The 14,751-nt window shown below is 42.8% G+C and overlaps 1 protein-coding gene across 12 annotated transcripts in view; it reads left to right on the forward strand.

Annotated features, from left to right (window-relative positions):
* The window catches only part of MICU1 (mitochondrial calcium uptake 1), a 105,761-nt gene that overhangs the window by 81,688 nt on the left and 9,322 nt on the right, over positions 1-14,751 (forward strand). For all 12 annotated transcript variants that reach the window (XM_040607612.1, XM_040607616.1, XM_040607615.1 and 9 more), the window contains 2 exons: positions 7,192-7,329; positions 13,275-13,383. In XM_040607612.1, the coding sequence (XP_040463546.1) occupies positions 7,192-7,329; positions 13,275-13,383 (247 nt within the window). The remainder of the gene's footprint in view (positions 1-7,191; positions 7,330-13,274; positions 13,384-14,751) is intronic.

Here is a 14,751-nt window from a genome sequence, read left to right on the forward strand (position 1 = left end):
CAGAATTAGTATTGGTAATATTTCTGCTATTGATGTTTGTTTAACCAGCATAAATAAGCTCAGAAATCATCCCTCAACACTTTTCTTTCCGTCCAAAAGTCCTTGTACATTTTTTTTTTTGCTATCTCAATTGACATACATACATTTATTTTTTAGATGCTTCCTTTGAGATTTTAGGAAATACATATATATATTTGTTTGGGTTTTAGGAGAGGCCTTCCTAGAAATTTAAGAGCCTGTTAAAACACAGCTAGATATTTTGCTAATATGAGTGCTTAAAGAGGATAGAAACTATATTGCTGGTATGCCTGGTTACAGGTAGTTTGAAGTTCAAGAATTTCTATGTTAAATTTACAGAAGATGAGTTTAGGAGTATTTCTGAAAAGTAAAAACCTTCAGCTAATTAGTTGGAGATGCTGATTCTTGCACAGTGAGAGTACCATGCTTCGTGGTATTTGTGTTTAATATCCTTTTTAAAACTGATGTGACTGTGTTTCATATTCTTTCCTGGTGTTTATAGGCTAGCAGATCTGTGCAGTAGCTGTTGGATGAGCCCATGCACTGATAGGTATGGGCATAACTGCAGGAAAAGCAGCGCAGAGTATCGCTCCATCTGTGCAGCTCGGCAGTTGGTATTCCCATCAGCGTAAGTCTGGGGAATATAGATTCAAGTCCCAAAGCACAGACTGAGCTCATTCCCCGTCCCGTCGCCCCAGGGCTGCTGGAATGGTTACACTGTAGAGGTAATTGGGGAACAGCATGGGAAGTACCATGCTTTTTCTTTCGGCATTGCTTTAGGAGAAGTCTGAACTGTATTTTCATCATGCTGTGTTGTGTTACAGCTGGCTGTTTCTTGTGTGGATGGGCTTTGAGGCTTTTGCTGGTTTTGGTTGATCTTAAACACCATTTGAACCTGTGCTGAGTCCAGCCGCTGGAAAGGCATGATGGTTATTTTAACAGTCGTCTTCAGCAAACCAAACCAAACAAAATAAACCACAGTTTAGTGTACAGACCAAAAATGTGATACCAGGCTAGGAAGGAGAAGAAATCTCACTTTTTCAAGCATGAGGTTTTTACATCCATTTGTGGTTGTGTGGTGACGCTAAGCCCTCTCTGAGGGGTTTGGTGCTCTGGCATCCCTCCCTGGGCAGTTGCAGAGCTGGTGTTGCTCTCTTGGGCATAGTTCAGTCTGGTGGCAGCAATGGCAATACACTGCTCCCTGCTTATTAAGCAGTTTTTTATACTTGCAGTCTTGGATTAGACAGGGTTTCAGCACTGGGGTTTTGGGTAGAAATTTTCCATATTAATGCCATTGGTTATGACAGATTTAATAAGGAGGGAGGAATGTCTGGTACCCAAGCTTGACTTTTCCTGAAGGAAGGATATCCTGGGGTCAAGTTAAAATTGTATCTTACGTTTTCTTTCTGAAACACCACCAGGTCTCAGCTGAAGCCAGCCATGTGTCCCACTGCACCAAGGCTGAACCGTAAGGGGCGATTCAGCCCTTGCCCCACAACATACAGCATGCCAGGGCTGCAGGGCTGCACTTACAGAGACAGGATGCTGTTAGTACCCTAAACCTTCGGTTTAAATGACATTTCCTTGTTTTCCCCATTGTTTCTCAAACTGGAAGAGTCTGTGTTTACAAGGTGGATGGGCTGAGTCCGCAGAGGCATTTGCAATGCCCATCTCCACAGTTAAGGAGGTCCTCCTGCCTGTGCCAGATGGCTCCTTAGCCATCAGAGCTGCTTCATTTCCCAGTAATGAAGCCTTGCAGCTGGTGGTGGCAGAAGGAGAGATGAAAGGAAACCAATGTTTCTGTTTAAGAAGTTCCAGCAGTTTTTTTGAATAAAGGTATTTCTCGTGATGGTGTCTCCTCATGGTTTGGGCTGGATGCTTCTCAGAAGCTGGCATGTGATTTCCCACAGGAGAAGGTGGATTAAGTGGGGGGGAAAAAACCCACAAAGTTTGGAAGCAGAGGGATTATGGATCTTTTGTTTTATGGTGGATCCTTGTATTCCCTTTCTATAAAGTTATGCAATTAAGGGGATATGGAAGCAGAGAAAATTGTCTGTTGATTTGCCTTGTGCTCTCCTCGTGGTGTGAAGCCTTTCCTCCTTGCATTGAAGGAAAGAGCAGTAGTTATTCAGACAGAAAGCTAAGCTAGAAGGAAGCTTACCCACATTTCAGCTCATAGAGGAACATGAAGATGTTCGTCCTGTCTGATGGGAAAGGGGTGGTTTGAGGGGGTAGGAATATTCAACATATGTTTAAGGTTATGGGTAGTCTTTTAAATGATTGTCAGAAGTATCCTAATATGGTATACGGACTGGCTACTGGGACTGGGCTAGTGAAGCCGGGTCAGGTTGGCAGTGGGAGAATGCTGTGCCCCATTTCTCCTGCCTTCTTACCCTCTCATAAACACCTTTGATTTCCTTGCATGTCATGTTGGCTTATAATGAATTTCAAAATACTGCCTATTACATTTTCTTCAGCGTCTTGGGCATCCTGGCTTGCAGGAAGAATACTGGAGAGTGTGTTATATTTTATTATTTACTGTATCCTTGCCGCTGTGTTGATGCAGAATCCACTGCTGGCACCAAGTGGCTGCAGGCGGAAGCTGCTGTGAAGGTGTTGGACTTGACGGTCATCTGTGTTGCATGCATAGATTTTTGGGGCTGCAGTTCGGAGACGGGTAGGTCCCCCCTGTTCCCTCCCCAGCATCTCCAGTGGTGGGTGTCACATGCAGGAGCTGCTCCATCCTGCACCTGCTGGTGCCCTGTGATGCCAGCTGAGCGATTGCCTTGGCTGTGCTTGTCCTTTCTTTAAGATACATGAAAGGGAAAAAGATTGTCAGAGGACTTGTTTGCTTGTAATAAATCTCAGTGTGCTCTCTCCTGTACCCCATCCTTGTGGGTTTTGCGGTTTTTTTCCCCCACCAAGTGAGTGGAAGAACAAACTGTGCAGTAATGTTACATGCATAAAGGCAAAGGATCGTGTTTATCTGGGAAAGGACACTTATTTTTTCTGCCTTTTCAAGTACCTGGTGGATTTTAACACTTAACACTGTCCCTGGACTGTGTATTGAGTACTGAAAGAAAAATTACTGTAGGATTTGCATCCTCCTTTCTTTTCAAGTGGAGGCAGTGCGCAAGCTGTGTTTGATTGGCCAGAAGACATTCAAGAAGTCAGGAGAGCACAGATCTGGTACCTCTGCTCCTAGACAGGGAGATGGGAAAGCGGGTATCAGGGGTAGCTTTTTAACAAAAAAAAAAAAAAAAAAAAAAAGTTGAAATCAAGATTTATCCACTTGCATCATTTGTAACCAAGTTTCTTTATGAATACACAACTTCTAACATGGCAGAAAAAATAGGTAGAATTGTCTCACCAAAATTTTTCTGCATCTTTAAATGACATCCTCCCCAACAGATCCCTTCTGTAATTAATTTAAACGCATCTGACACTAGCTTGAAGATAAGTTTTGAATGTTACTTACACAACACCATGATTTTGTTGCTTTTTTTTCTCAGTTCAGTGGTGATTATATTTGAATTTGGGAACTCGTTGCTGACCAGCTCTTGCTTGCAAGCCCCTTTCTAGGCTGGCCTTTGCAATGGACATTGCTGTGTGCCTGTTTATGGGAGAGCGTAACGCTTGGCTTCCAGGATTTGACTTTGGGCATCCTTGAGTGTTTCAGTTTAACATTAAAGGTATTTGCTTTAAAGTGAAGTAAACCTGGAATAAGAAGCATTAATTTCGTGGTTTTCAGGCTTTTTGTATTTCTTGAGAGTAACATTTGTATGGTGTTTTGACTCGTCACTGCACCTGATGATGACCTGCAGAAATTAAAAGTTAGAACCAGTTTTAGAGCCCACAGTGATGGGGAATGAGTTGGTTTATTCACAGGGGTTTAGGACTGTTTTGTACTTTAAGGATATGTGTATAAATAAGTTATTTTAGTTCCTTCATCAGATTTGTTTTATCTTTATTTTGTCACTTAACACAATCTCCCAACTTATAAGAAATGAAAAGACGAAAGCTCTTTTGTCTCATGCACCTGCTGCAGGTGAGGCTCTTGCTACTGCTGTGATCAAGACTTGGGTTATGGCAGTAGGGTAGACACTGTTTCATTTTCATTAAATTTTGTAAGATGCCAAAAATAGTGCAAGCATCAGCATGTTAATTGTGCTCCATGTTCCAATGCTGCTGCTCAGAGCTGATTAAATCCTTGTACTTGAATATTGGGTTTATTTTTAACAGATGTTGTAGAAAGGTTTGCCAGCTGCAGTTTCCCACCAAGGAAATACCTAAAACCCCAGGGAGAACAGAAGCTGAGAAGATGAATCATGGGAGGAATAAGCATTTTTTCCCTATTGCTTATTCTCTAGCTATAAAGTGTAAGCTATAAAGTTTAGTAATAGGTGCCCCTAAATAAGGTAACTTCTAGTGTATCTGTTTTCAGTAGCGGTATTCGTGATGCAGAAGTTAGTTTGCATAGAATTTTAGAAGTAATCCTGCTTAAAACATGCTTGTCTGCCTTTCTCCCAGCTGCATGGCTGCAAACATTGATTGGAAATTACAGCATTATTCTTAATGTACCAACTTTCCTGAAACTATAGGTGTTGTATCTTCATCTTTTATTTGGGAAAGCCCAAGCGAGGGGAGCCAAAGGGCTCACTGAGACCCCCTGCAGCAGCAGTGGGGCAATTGCTTTGAACATCTCAGGGTCACAGCTAAAAATGGGAAAGAAAGAAGAAAGCTGGACTGAAATGCTGTGTTTCATCATCATATTCCTGTTAAGACTTCTTCAGCATAGCATTTGGAGAATAGTCCTGCTTTCTTATCTTAGTAAGTTAGCACCAAAAAGCTTTGTGTGAGATACATCACAAGAAAAAAGAAGACAAAAAGTTTTTTTGATTTTTCATTTCTGGTCTATTTTGCATCTAGTAGTGCAAATCTAACCACTATCTGAATGCCTAGTTACAGAAGAACAGTGAGGAGTTGGCCCTTTTTTGTTTCCCAATCTGTGAGATTGCAGGGATCTGTGCTGCTTGTGTTAGCCCATGGAGCTGCACAATGCCAGCTCCTTAATGTGAGGCAGGGGGAGAGGACCAGTGGGCTTTTAGACACTTGACTCAAGACTTTTCTAAGGATATTAGCCACTTAGGAGGTTGATTTGAGAGATTTGGTCCTGTTTCTTATCCTTCAATAAAAGATGCTACCTAAAACCTCTGCTAAAACTTGGGATATTTGAAGGCAGTTGGTAGAATAATACTGGTTTGTGACTTCTGGGATGAAATTAGGAATATTATACTAGAAGAAAGCATTGGTGCTGCTTTTGAAACAGTACCGACTGTGAATTTTTCTCCCTTGGGTACTGTAAAATGTAAAAAAGACTACCTCAGCTTTTTAACGAAGAACACATACTTTTCCTCCAAATGAGTTTTCCCTCTCCTTGCCCCAGCACACAAGAAGGGGAGAGGCCGATGTCTTGCATCATGAGTCTGTATCAGATGACACTAAAAAGCACCGTCTTTTTCCCAAATACTGTGTGGGTCGCTCAGGTGAAAGTACAAGGTGCTAAGAAGCAGCATTTGTTAGATTGAGAGCTGCCTCCTGCCAGCGTAGTCCATCCAAACCCCTCCAGCCCTGGCACTTCACGCATTTCAAATGCAGTAGGAATCACTTAGTATCCCACTGGGAAAAGCAGCAAAAGTCTGGCTGATATACTAATAATTAAAAAATATTTACCACCAACTTGGCACTAACATGGAAATTGTAATAGCTTGTTTGCAAGCAGCTTGGTTGCTATATAGCATAGCTGAAGACCAGTATATTAAAAGCATATGTAGCAGCTGTGTCTGGGGTTGTGCCTACACAAGGATTGAAAGCAAGGCTGGTGGAGCTGCTGGCTTTCATCTCCTCACCTTGATCTCGGTTAGGTGCCTTGCTGGCGCTTGTGTTAGCTGTGTCGTTAAGCACAGAAGAGCAGTTGAGGCAGAAATGGTTAACTCACCAAGCAATATCACAGCCAGTCAGTGGTACTACATTGTTCCGTAAGAATTTAAAAATCAGTTTTGTTGTTAAATGTCATCTTCTGGCTTGTGATCAGCTGTAGTGTAGGTCATATGTTTTCTGATAAATTTGAAGGAAATCAAATAAGGGGTCCTGAATACTGAGATTTGTGAAACTAGTGTCAGTTGAAATCTAACATTGATGTTTGTAGAGCCACAAAGAGGTGGGGGGAAAAAGGAAAAGGTGAAATCTGCATTACTTAGCTACCACAGATGTGGTGCTCCAACCCAGCATCTTCCCAAACTGGGGAATTGCTCTTGTCTCCTCCCCTGCAGCAAAAGCCGGGAGAACATAAACTAATGCTGGAGAGATGGATTAATGGAGAAAACCCTTCTGTGCCAAAGGTCTTGTGGGAAGTTTTGCAGGGGCCTCACAGCACCATTCATAAGGGTTGCAGACTGGATGGGGCTGAGCATGAGGAGAACTTTCTGGAACTGGGGAAGGTGAGGTATGTCCATGAAGCTTCCCTTGCTGTGACACTGCTGTAGGGCTTGGAGCAGAGAAGAGCTAAAATGAGACTTAGTTTTTGTAAGACTTTTGTTTCCTGGGCTATTAACCATTATGCCCCTTTATAGCAATCATGGAACCACACCTACATGAACTTCTTTTGAAGCACACTCTTGCATATTAGCTCAGTCTCAGACAGATCTTTGATCAATCAGAAAGTCACTTGAGCAGCAGAGTTCTCTGGGTGCTTGTTCAGATCTCCAAGCTGGAAGTGCATGTGAAGAACACCTTAGTACTTCTTGCTTTTCACCCTCTTTGGTGACCTGTGGACACTAGCTTGGTTTCAAGTTAAGGCAATCGTTCTGTCTTTTCAAGTCCACCTCTACAAATACTGTCCCCCTGCGAGATGAAACTAGGAGGGCAAGATACAAAGATTTTCTCCAGAAGTTGCCCAAGGAATAACATGTAGGGAAAATGTTGACTTCTTCACGGATACAGTCCTGGGGAAAAGCAAATATTCATATGCATTGGGATTTCTTCTTCATGAGTGTTTCCTGCAATGTTCATTTTTTGTTGCGGTGTTTTTCATGCCCTTACCCTGGGTGGAGCTTTCTGCTGCAGTCTTGTTTTCATATACCTTTATATTATTTTTTTTTTCTCTGCTTCCAGTTTGAGCGGCACGATCCGGTGGAAGGGCGGATCACGGAGCGGCAGTTCGGCAGCATGCTGCTGGCCTACAGCGGGGTGCAGTCCAAGAAGCTCACCATCATGCTGAAGCAGCTCAAGAAGCACTTCCAAGATGGAGAGGTCAGTGCCAAATTTGGGAAGTTGTGGTGGGTGCAGCCATCCCGCACCGTACTGATAAATGAGTAAGCAATCTCCATCTTCTTAAGAAAAGCATCCACACCTTGTTTAGCAGTGTGGGGAGACACGCTGACTTTGCAGATGATAAATACTTTGCCAGCAGCAGGGAGATGGAAGAGGTGGGAGCGCAGTGGTCAGTGACCAGATCAGGGTGTAGGCTTGTCCCTGTTAAAATGGATGCTGTAACTTTCAAAATTTAAATTTGCTGAACAGCACCCTGGGTCTGGAGCCAGAATAAACACTGAAGAGCAATTCTTAGCTACTGGCTCAACCTTGGATTAATTAGCTGCTGTGAGCGGGCAGTTTATTATTTAGTCATTAACTTACATGAAAAATTATTTGAATTACTTATGATTTAGAGAGGAATAAGGTTGAAGATCCTATACTCATTAATTTAGTCTTGGAATAAGGCATCCAAACCAAAAGCATGTGCTTTATCAGGTAAGGCAAGTATGGGCTGCTAAATTACTTCAGTATTAGAATTTCACGTCTGCTCCTATGAAGATGGATTGTTCTTTTATTAACTGTTTTATTAATAGGTTATAAACAAGGGATTCATCAAAAGGAGAATGGATGGAAAGCCTTTGGCTACATATCGGGTCAGTCTGACTGTTTTAGAGCTGCTTCCTTGTGACATCAGAACTGGCATTCACTTCTTAACTGGTTTAGATGCAAGGTGTGTTACAAAACACAAGTGTTGGCCAGCAATTCATTTCTTTTTTGTCCCTTTTTGGTGCCTTGACTGGACTCCGGTGGTGTGCAGGAATCCTTAGTTCATGTAAAGCCACTCCAGTGAATTTTTCCTTCTGTTTTCTCTATCTTTCACTGATGCTGGAGAATTTGGGTGTACTGAAGCAGCAGGGCACGGAGGCTAATAGTCTGTATTAACTGCAAATAATGCCAAAATGTGAAAAATTGCAGGGAACCATAAGTGAGCGAAAAGGCCATGCTCAGCGTGGCGTTCCTGCCGGAGGACCCACAGTACCTGCATCTTCTCCTGGCCCTGGGCTTACAGAAAGAGCTTTTTTATGCAGATGGTCTCATGTTTTGTAGGAAAGTAGGTTCAGTGTTTAATACGCTGCTGTCAATAGATGGTGTCAACATGTCATTGGATCTGAGACGCATTGTGTGTTAATATTTGGAAATCTCACTTCTCAAGCTCTTTGTCGCCAGCTTAAATGAGACTTGATATTTCCAAGGTTGTGTCCGTTTATTTGATCTTTGAATAAGACACTGCAGATTTGGCTTTTCCAATACTTCTGCTCCCTTCAAGTTTTAACAGGAATCACTTGATTTCTTGTGGAAAAAATACTTAGCTGTGATGTGTGTCTAACAGAAAATAACAGCTCTTTCTTGTTAATGTTCCCAAACTGTAAATTCTTTTGCTGTGATTTGGGTTTTTTAAAATATATATATGTATACATATGCACATGTGTGTATATATTATTGAACAGTAGCTGGGTATATGAGAAATTAGGAAGAGGGTGCTATTTTGGAAGGTTTCTTAGAGCAGGTGTTTTCTTCCTTTCATGTGTAAGCCAAGACACTGACATCTGTGGCACAGGAAGAACTTTTTGTTTTTACCTTATTCCTCATCTGCAAATCAGCCAAATTTTATTTCTATTTGAAAATATCCGGATTCGGAGCAAGTCTTTTTCTTTATTTATTTCAGGGAGCAAAACTGGGGATTAGGACAAAAAAATTACATTTGCAAGAAACCAAGAAACAGGTGGAAAAAACATGATTCCTTAGACTGGGGAGAACGAAACAGCCAAAATCCTAAAACGAGACGGCCTCCGTGATAAGAAGTACAAGATATTTAGTGCTTTAAGGAGATTTAAAGGATGCAAGAAGCGCCAGCCACTTTGCACTGGAGGCAGATAAGCCTTTTACTGCAACCAGGGCAGCTCAAAGTCAATGCTTATGCAGAGCTAGAGAAATCAGGCACCAAAATCCTCCACTTCAGCAGATTTTGTCTCATAGAGAATCCAGGCTGGTGCCTAACTTTGCCATGTCTTTTATACAAGAGAAACTTTTCTGGAAAGTTTGTGGGGTTCTTTTTTCCCCAGGGGTATTTTAGAAAACCATATCCTTGCAGATTTGTGTGCAGCACACTGTATCGAAGTACACTTATGTACTTCTATTGGATCACCTTGGGGATCATCACAGTGGTTTTACATAGCTTAAATTTCCCCATCTCTTTAGGAACAGGACTGCCATGACCAGAATCATGTTAACCACCTTTTGAGCTTTCCAGATAACGTGTTCAGGGGTGTGCTTGCAAAATTTTCTTCGTAAATGAATGGTGGAGTGTTAACCCAGAGAGCATTCTCCCGCTTGAGACTGCAGAAGCTCAACACTGGTGTTGCTTCTTCCTCTGTGTTTGTAGCCCAGACATCTGCAGAGCAAGCTGCTGCTTTGGTCAGGCTCTGCTTTACTCCCATTGTGTAAAAAAAGGGAGTGGAGCCATTGCTATCCACTGCTCTCCCTTTGGCTCCCAGACCTCAAAGAGACGTTAAAGCCACCCAGCTACTTCATTTATCCTGCAATACTCTCCAGTCACTGAACTCTGTGTAGGTCAGAGAGGTTTATGATGCAAGCTTGTTTTGCAGGATTAATTTTCCCCCAAATCCTTTCTTTTGACGCTTCACTAGACTACCTCTATAGCTGTGTAGTATCATTACCTGTACAGTTTACTAACCTGCTGTAAATCCTCTCCATGCCAAAGGCATTAGGGGCTTTGACTTGCTATTGCTTTCCAAAGAAAGTGGGAGTAAGATGATTTTAGTAGTGTGATGCTGGGAAAGGAATGGCAGTAATTGTACCAAACCTGCCTGGCAAGCTTTACCTTGGAAATGCAATTTATCAAAATGTTAAAGGTTTTAATCTAACCTTTAGTCATTTTCCAGCATCATTATTCTACGTTCCTGCTTTTGGGAATGGCATGTTTTCTTGCATTAATTGATAATCTGCTTTTATTTTTATTTTTCTTGAGGACAAATCCCATCTTACCCTGGATATGTGCACTCCTCTGCATGTTCAGTGCATCTGCCACACTCTACTTTGGTTAGAATTGTTCATGATTCCCCTCAACTCAAGCTACACTTACACAGCTGCTTTTCTCGTAGTAAAAAGGACTTGAGTCATCAGTAGCACTTACAAGAAAGGTATTGGTTTATGTCTCCCTAACTGCTAGAAAACTAAGCTGACTCTTCAGAAACTAGTGATTCAGGTCGTCATCTACACATGCTTTGGGGCTGCATGGCATAATTTTCTGTTGAGATGGCAGAGGGTGCAAGGGAGATGTAATGGTCCCTGGGTGAACAGTCCTAACTTTTGCAGAAGGTGTCTGAGCTGTTGTAAGATGCATGTTGTAAGCAGATACACATTTCTGGAGTCTGCCTGCCTATGTATCGCTAGTATTACTTAAATGATGAAAGGATTCAGGCTTACGAATCAACAGCTAGATCTACAAATGCCTTGAAAGAAGTGATCATCCAGATCCCATAATTGCTATCCTAGTGCCCTCCAGATACGCAATTTCTTGTGATTCGAAATTAACACAAGCCTCTGTCATATAATGGAAACTTCTATTGGTCTTTCATGGAAACATGAACAACTTAGGAAGAGCTGAGCTGACAAACTTATTGATGGGGAGTAGATAAATTCCCATACACAGAATTCTGACTGATGAAGGTCATCATACATCTGTTGATTTGTCAGTGAAAGCCTGAGACTGTCTCAGTCTCTGATTTTATTTTTGTTTTAGCAGCTGGAAAGGCGTTAGTGCTGATGCCAGCCTCAACTATAGGATTCATCAATAAAATACTAGACTTCATAATGCTGATGGCATTTTTGCTGCAGAGGGTCAGTATCTGTCCACATGCAATAGCAACTGCACTATTGGTACTAAACAAGAGGCCCGCAATGCTGTTTGGCCTTGATATCTGCCGTTTTGTGGTGGAAGATTCCAGGAAAATACAAAGTTTAGGGCTCTTTGCTTAGAATAGCTGCTGAGATGACTTGCAGCTACTACTACAAACCTCAGATGTCCCAAACAGAGCAGGTAAATCACAGCACAGTGTCATCTTCTGGCCTGAAAGTACACATACCGCTCCCAGGCAGGAGCCTGTTCATGAGGAAATGTGTAGCAGGGAGGTGTCTGGGTGGGCATCTGAATTGCAAGGATATTTTCTCTTGTAGATCCATTGTAAAAACCAGAGGAATCTGCAGTACTTCCTGCAGAAGTACCTGATTTACTTGATTTTTTTTTTTTTAATGCTAGGACAGTATTTTATATAATTCTGCCATACATCTTTTAGCATGCCGCTTGGGAAGCAGAGCAGGTATACATTTAGGAAAGCTTCCTGTACAGTAACTGGGGATTTTTTCATATTCTTTGTCCATGTGTGCATTTTGCTGTCTCATTCTTTTTGGTCTGCATCCTTGAAATCTGGGCTGACAAGGCCTGCTGTTGCATTTGTCAGTGTGCACGCTGTGCAACGTACATCAGTGGTGCATTGCCACATATTCAGTTATAGCAAAGATAGGAACAAACTGCAAATGTTCTTTAATTTTTCTGCTTACAGTTCTAGAGGTACCATGTCTGTATGAGAAGATTGTAAAAAATGTGCTTTTTTTTGCAAAAAAAGATAGGTAGCTGTTCCTTGATTAGAAGTTGTTGGGAAGACTTTGAGCAGGTTTACAACAGATTGTATACATTTGTATTTGACAGTACCCACTGAACGTGTGCTCTTCCATCAAACCATAAAACCGCCCTGTGTTATGCAGGTGGGATTTTTAGTATCTTGCTGTATCAGTCTATCATGCTAGACAGGACAGGGGGAGCCTGAACCTGAACTCCTCTTGACAAGCTGATTTATCTCTTCCAGAGAGGAAGGCTGAGTGGTTATTACCATAGTACTGATTTACCTCTGTTGCTGGGCCGTGGCTGTGGTGAGGGAGTTTGGAGGCTGCAGCTCTTGTCCCAGCAGTGATGCAGTTGTGCTGGCGCTAAACGGGTCGATAAAACTGGATGTTGTGTTGTGTAGTGGAACTGGGTGCAGGTCCCAGAGCTTCACTCGCTGGCAGTTGCTCTCCCAGTGTGCTCCCTCCTCACCGGTCAGATCAGTGCAGAGAGGAGTGTCTCTCTTATCCCCTGCCTACCCATTGGCTGTGCTAGGATGCAGCGATGCCAGTGCTGGCAGATCTCAGGATGCCTTTCTGTGGCTGTAGGCACTCACCCAGTGCACACTCACCCGTCCCAGGGTGAGTCGAGCCCCAGGCAACTGTGCCGGTAAGTAGAGCAGGCAGCAATGCAGCCCCGCAGCCATCCTGCCACCAGCAGCAAAGCTAACTGGGGCACTCTATACGTGCTGTGGTTTGCAATGTCACCTTCTGCAACACTGAGTAAGACGTGGATCCCTCCAGGGATCTCTGAATCTCTTGGGAGAGACTTTGCAGCACGTGAACTACTTTGTTATTGTCGTTGCAAGTGTGCAGGCTTAAAAACAATACATTAATGAACCTGCTTCCAGCTGTCTCCTGCATCCCAGCCACAGGCTTGTGGTATGTCTGCGCTTTTGGGCAAGAGCTGGCTGTGGAGCAAGAGCCAGAAAAACGCTTTTTGGTCTTGGCCGCTGCTGGCTGTACACAAGGAAGTCCCTTCCCCTTGCACGACTGTTGGGGCCAGAAGGGGAGCAGAGATGGATAAACAGAAGCATGGGTCGCAAACCGTATCTTCAGGTGCCAAGGCAGGAGTGTCTTGAGTGTGCAGATGATTTCCCCTGTGGCTGCAACTTGGGCCAATAAGTCACTTTGTCATATGTAATCCAGGTAGTGTCACAATCTCCTTTTCCCATCACTGTAAGACCCTTTCTTTGTCCTAGGGGCTGACATTTGAGGAGGTGGAGAGCTTCTTCACTTTTCTGAAGAACATAAATGATGTGGACACGGCTTTGAGCTTCTACCACATGGCAGGAGCTTCGCTTGATAAAGGTGAGATGGACTTAAAACTTGTGAGATGGACGGGTGCTGAAAGCTTGAGGGAGCATGAGTCATGCTGTGTCCTTGGAGTTGGGAAGATGTTGAACGAGCCCAGGCTGACAGGTTAAAATGTACCAAGATCAAAGTTCCTCTCTGTAACGAGAGGTTTGACTTGCTACATTCACGGATAAAGAGGGATTTCAGGTTTTAAACTTTCACAGTTTTAGATATACAGGGAAAAAAAGGCTGAAAGGTATAGCTTGAATAGATTAGGAAGCAGTGATTTCATGGTGACCGATTAGTAAGCAGTGATACTATCGTGGTATCTTCAGCAGGACCAATCAGGCCTGATACATGCAGAGGCAAGATGACCTAGTGAGTCTGGTACCAGATCCTGGCCATGGCAATGTTTCTTCTTCATCCCCGTTTTCTCAAGTGAAGCTTTTTCTCCTTTTACAAAGTACTTGAAAAATTGTTGACAAAGACAGGCAGTATTATAAGAAGTATTCTTGCAAACTCTATCTTCTGTAGAAGTCTCCGTGATCGACACAGCAGAGGCAGTAACCGGCAGCGGAGCTGGTGTTAGGAACTGTTCAGCCTTTGCTTTGTTTCAGCTTTGCTTAAAAGTAAAAGACTTTGCCTAGAAATAAGAGCTGTATGGCCAGCTGCTGCATTTGTGATCTGAAATCCAGTTAATGGCAGGCACCCTTGGAGCTGGAGGGAAGGAGCGGCGGGAGCACTGGAACCCCACTAAGGTGCCAGACTGAGCATTAAAGTCTGCCCAGAGCAGGCTCTCATCAGATAACCCACAGTCCAGGCGCTGCACGTGCTGGAGTAGGTGACTGAATAAACCTCAGAGATGGTGTGTCCTGGGGAGCTTGGTGATAGTCATAATCCATATCCTCCTTCATCTCATTGTGTGTTTCATTTTCTGAGCTAATCCCTATCAGGTATGTTCTCAGATCTGACACAACGTTCTTCTAAAATAATGAGAAAACAAAACAAAACTACCCGTACATTTTAAAAAAGTCCTGCTCTCTACTGCCAGGATCTGTCAGAAGTGTGTGGGTTTTGTTTCTGGATCTTTTTTTGAGAGTTGTTTTTTTTAAATACTCAGACTAGGAATTTAAAAAAAAACAACCTGGCAAACTCATTAAAAGTTTTTTAGGCTAGGTGGAAACTCTTGTCTACTAGGAAGTTAAAGCTGATATATTTAGGCAGCTGCAAAATAAAATGTTTCTGAAGTAAGCTGTTCTTCCAACCACTGCTGTTGTGGGAATATTAAGACATTCATAGTTTTTTGGGCAGTGGAATTACAAAAGGGAGTCAAATGTGTCGCATCTCTTCTTGTGTGTGTCAGCAGCCCTTTTCGTCTTTGAT

The sequence above is a fragment of the Falco naumanni genome, chromosome 9, assembly GCF_017639655.2.
Source record: "Falco naumanni isolate bFalNau1 chromosome 9, bFalNau1.pat, whole genome shotgun sequence".
In the NCBI taxonomy this organism is placed as follows: Eukaryota; Metazoa; Chordata; class Aves; order Falconiformes; family Falconidae; genus Falco; species Falco naumanni.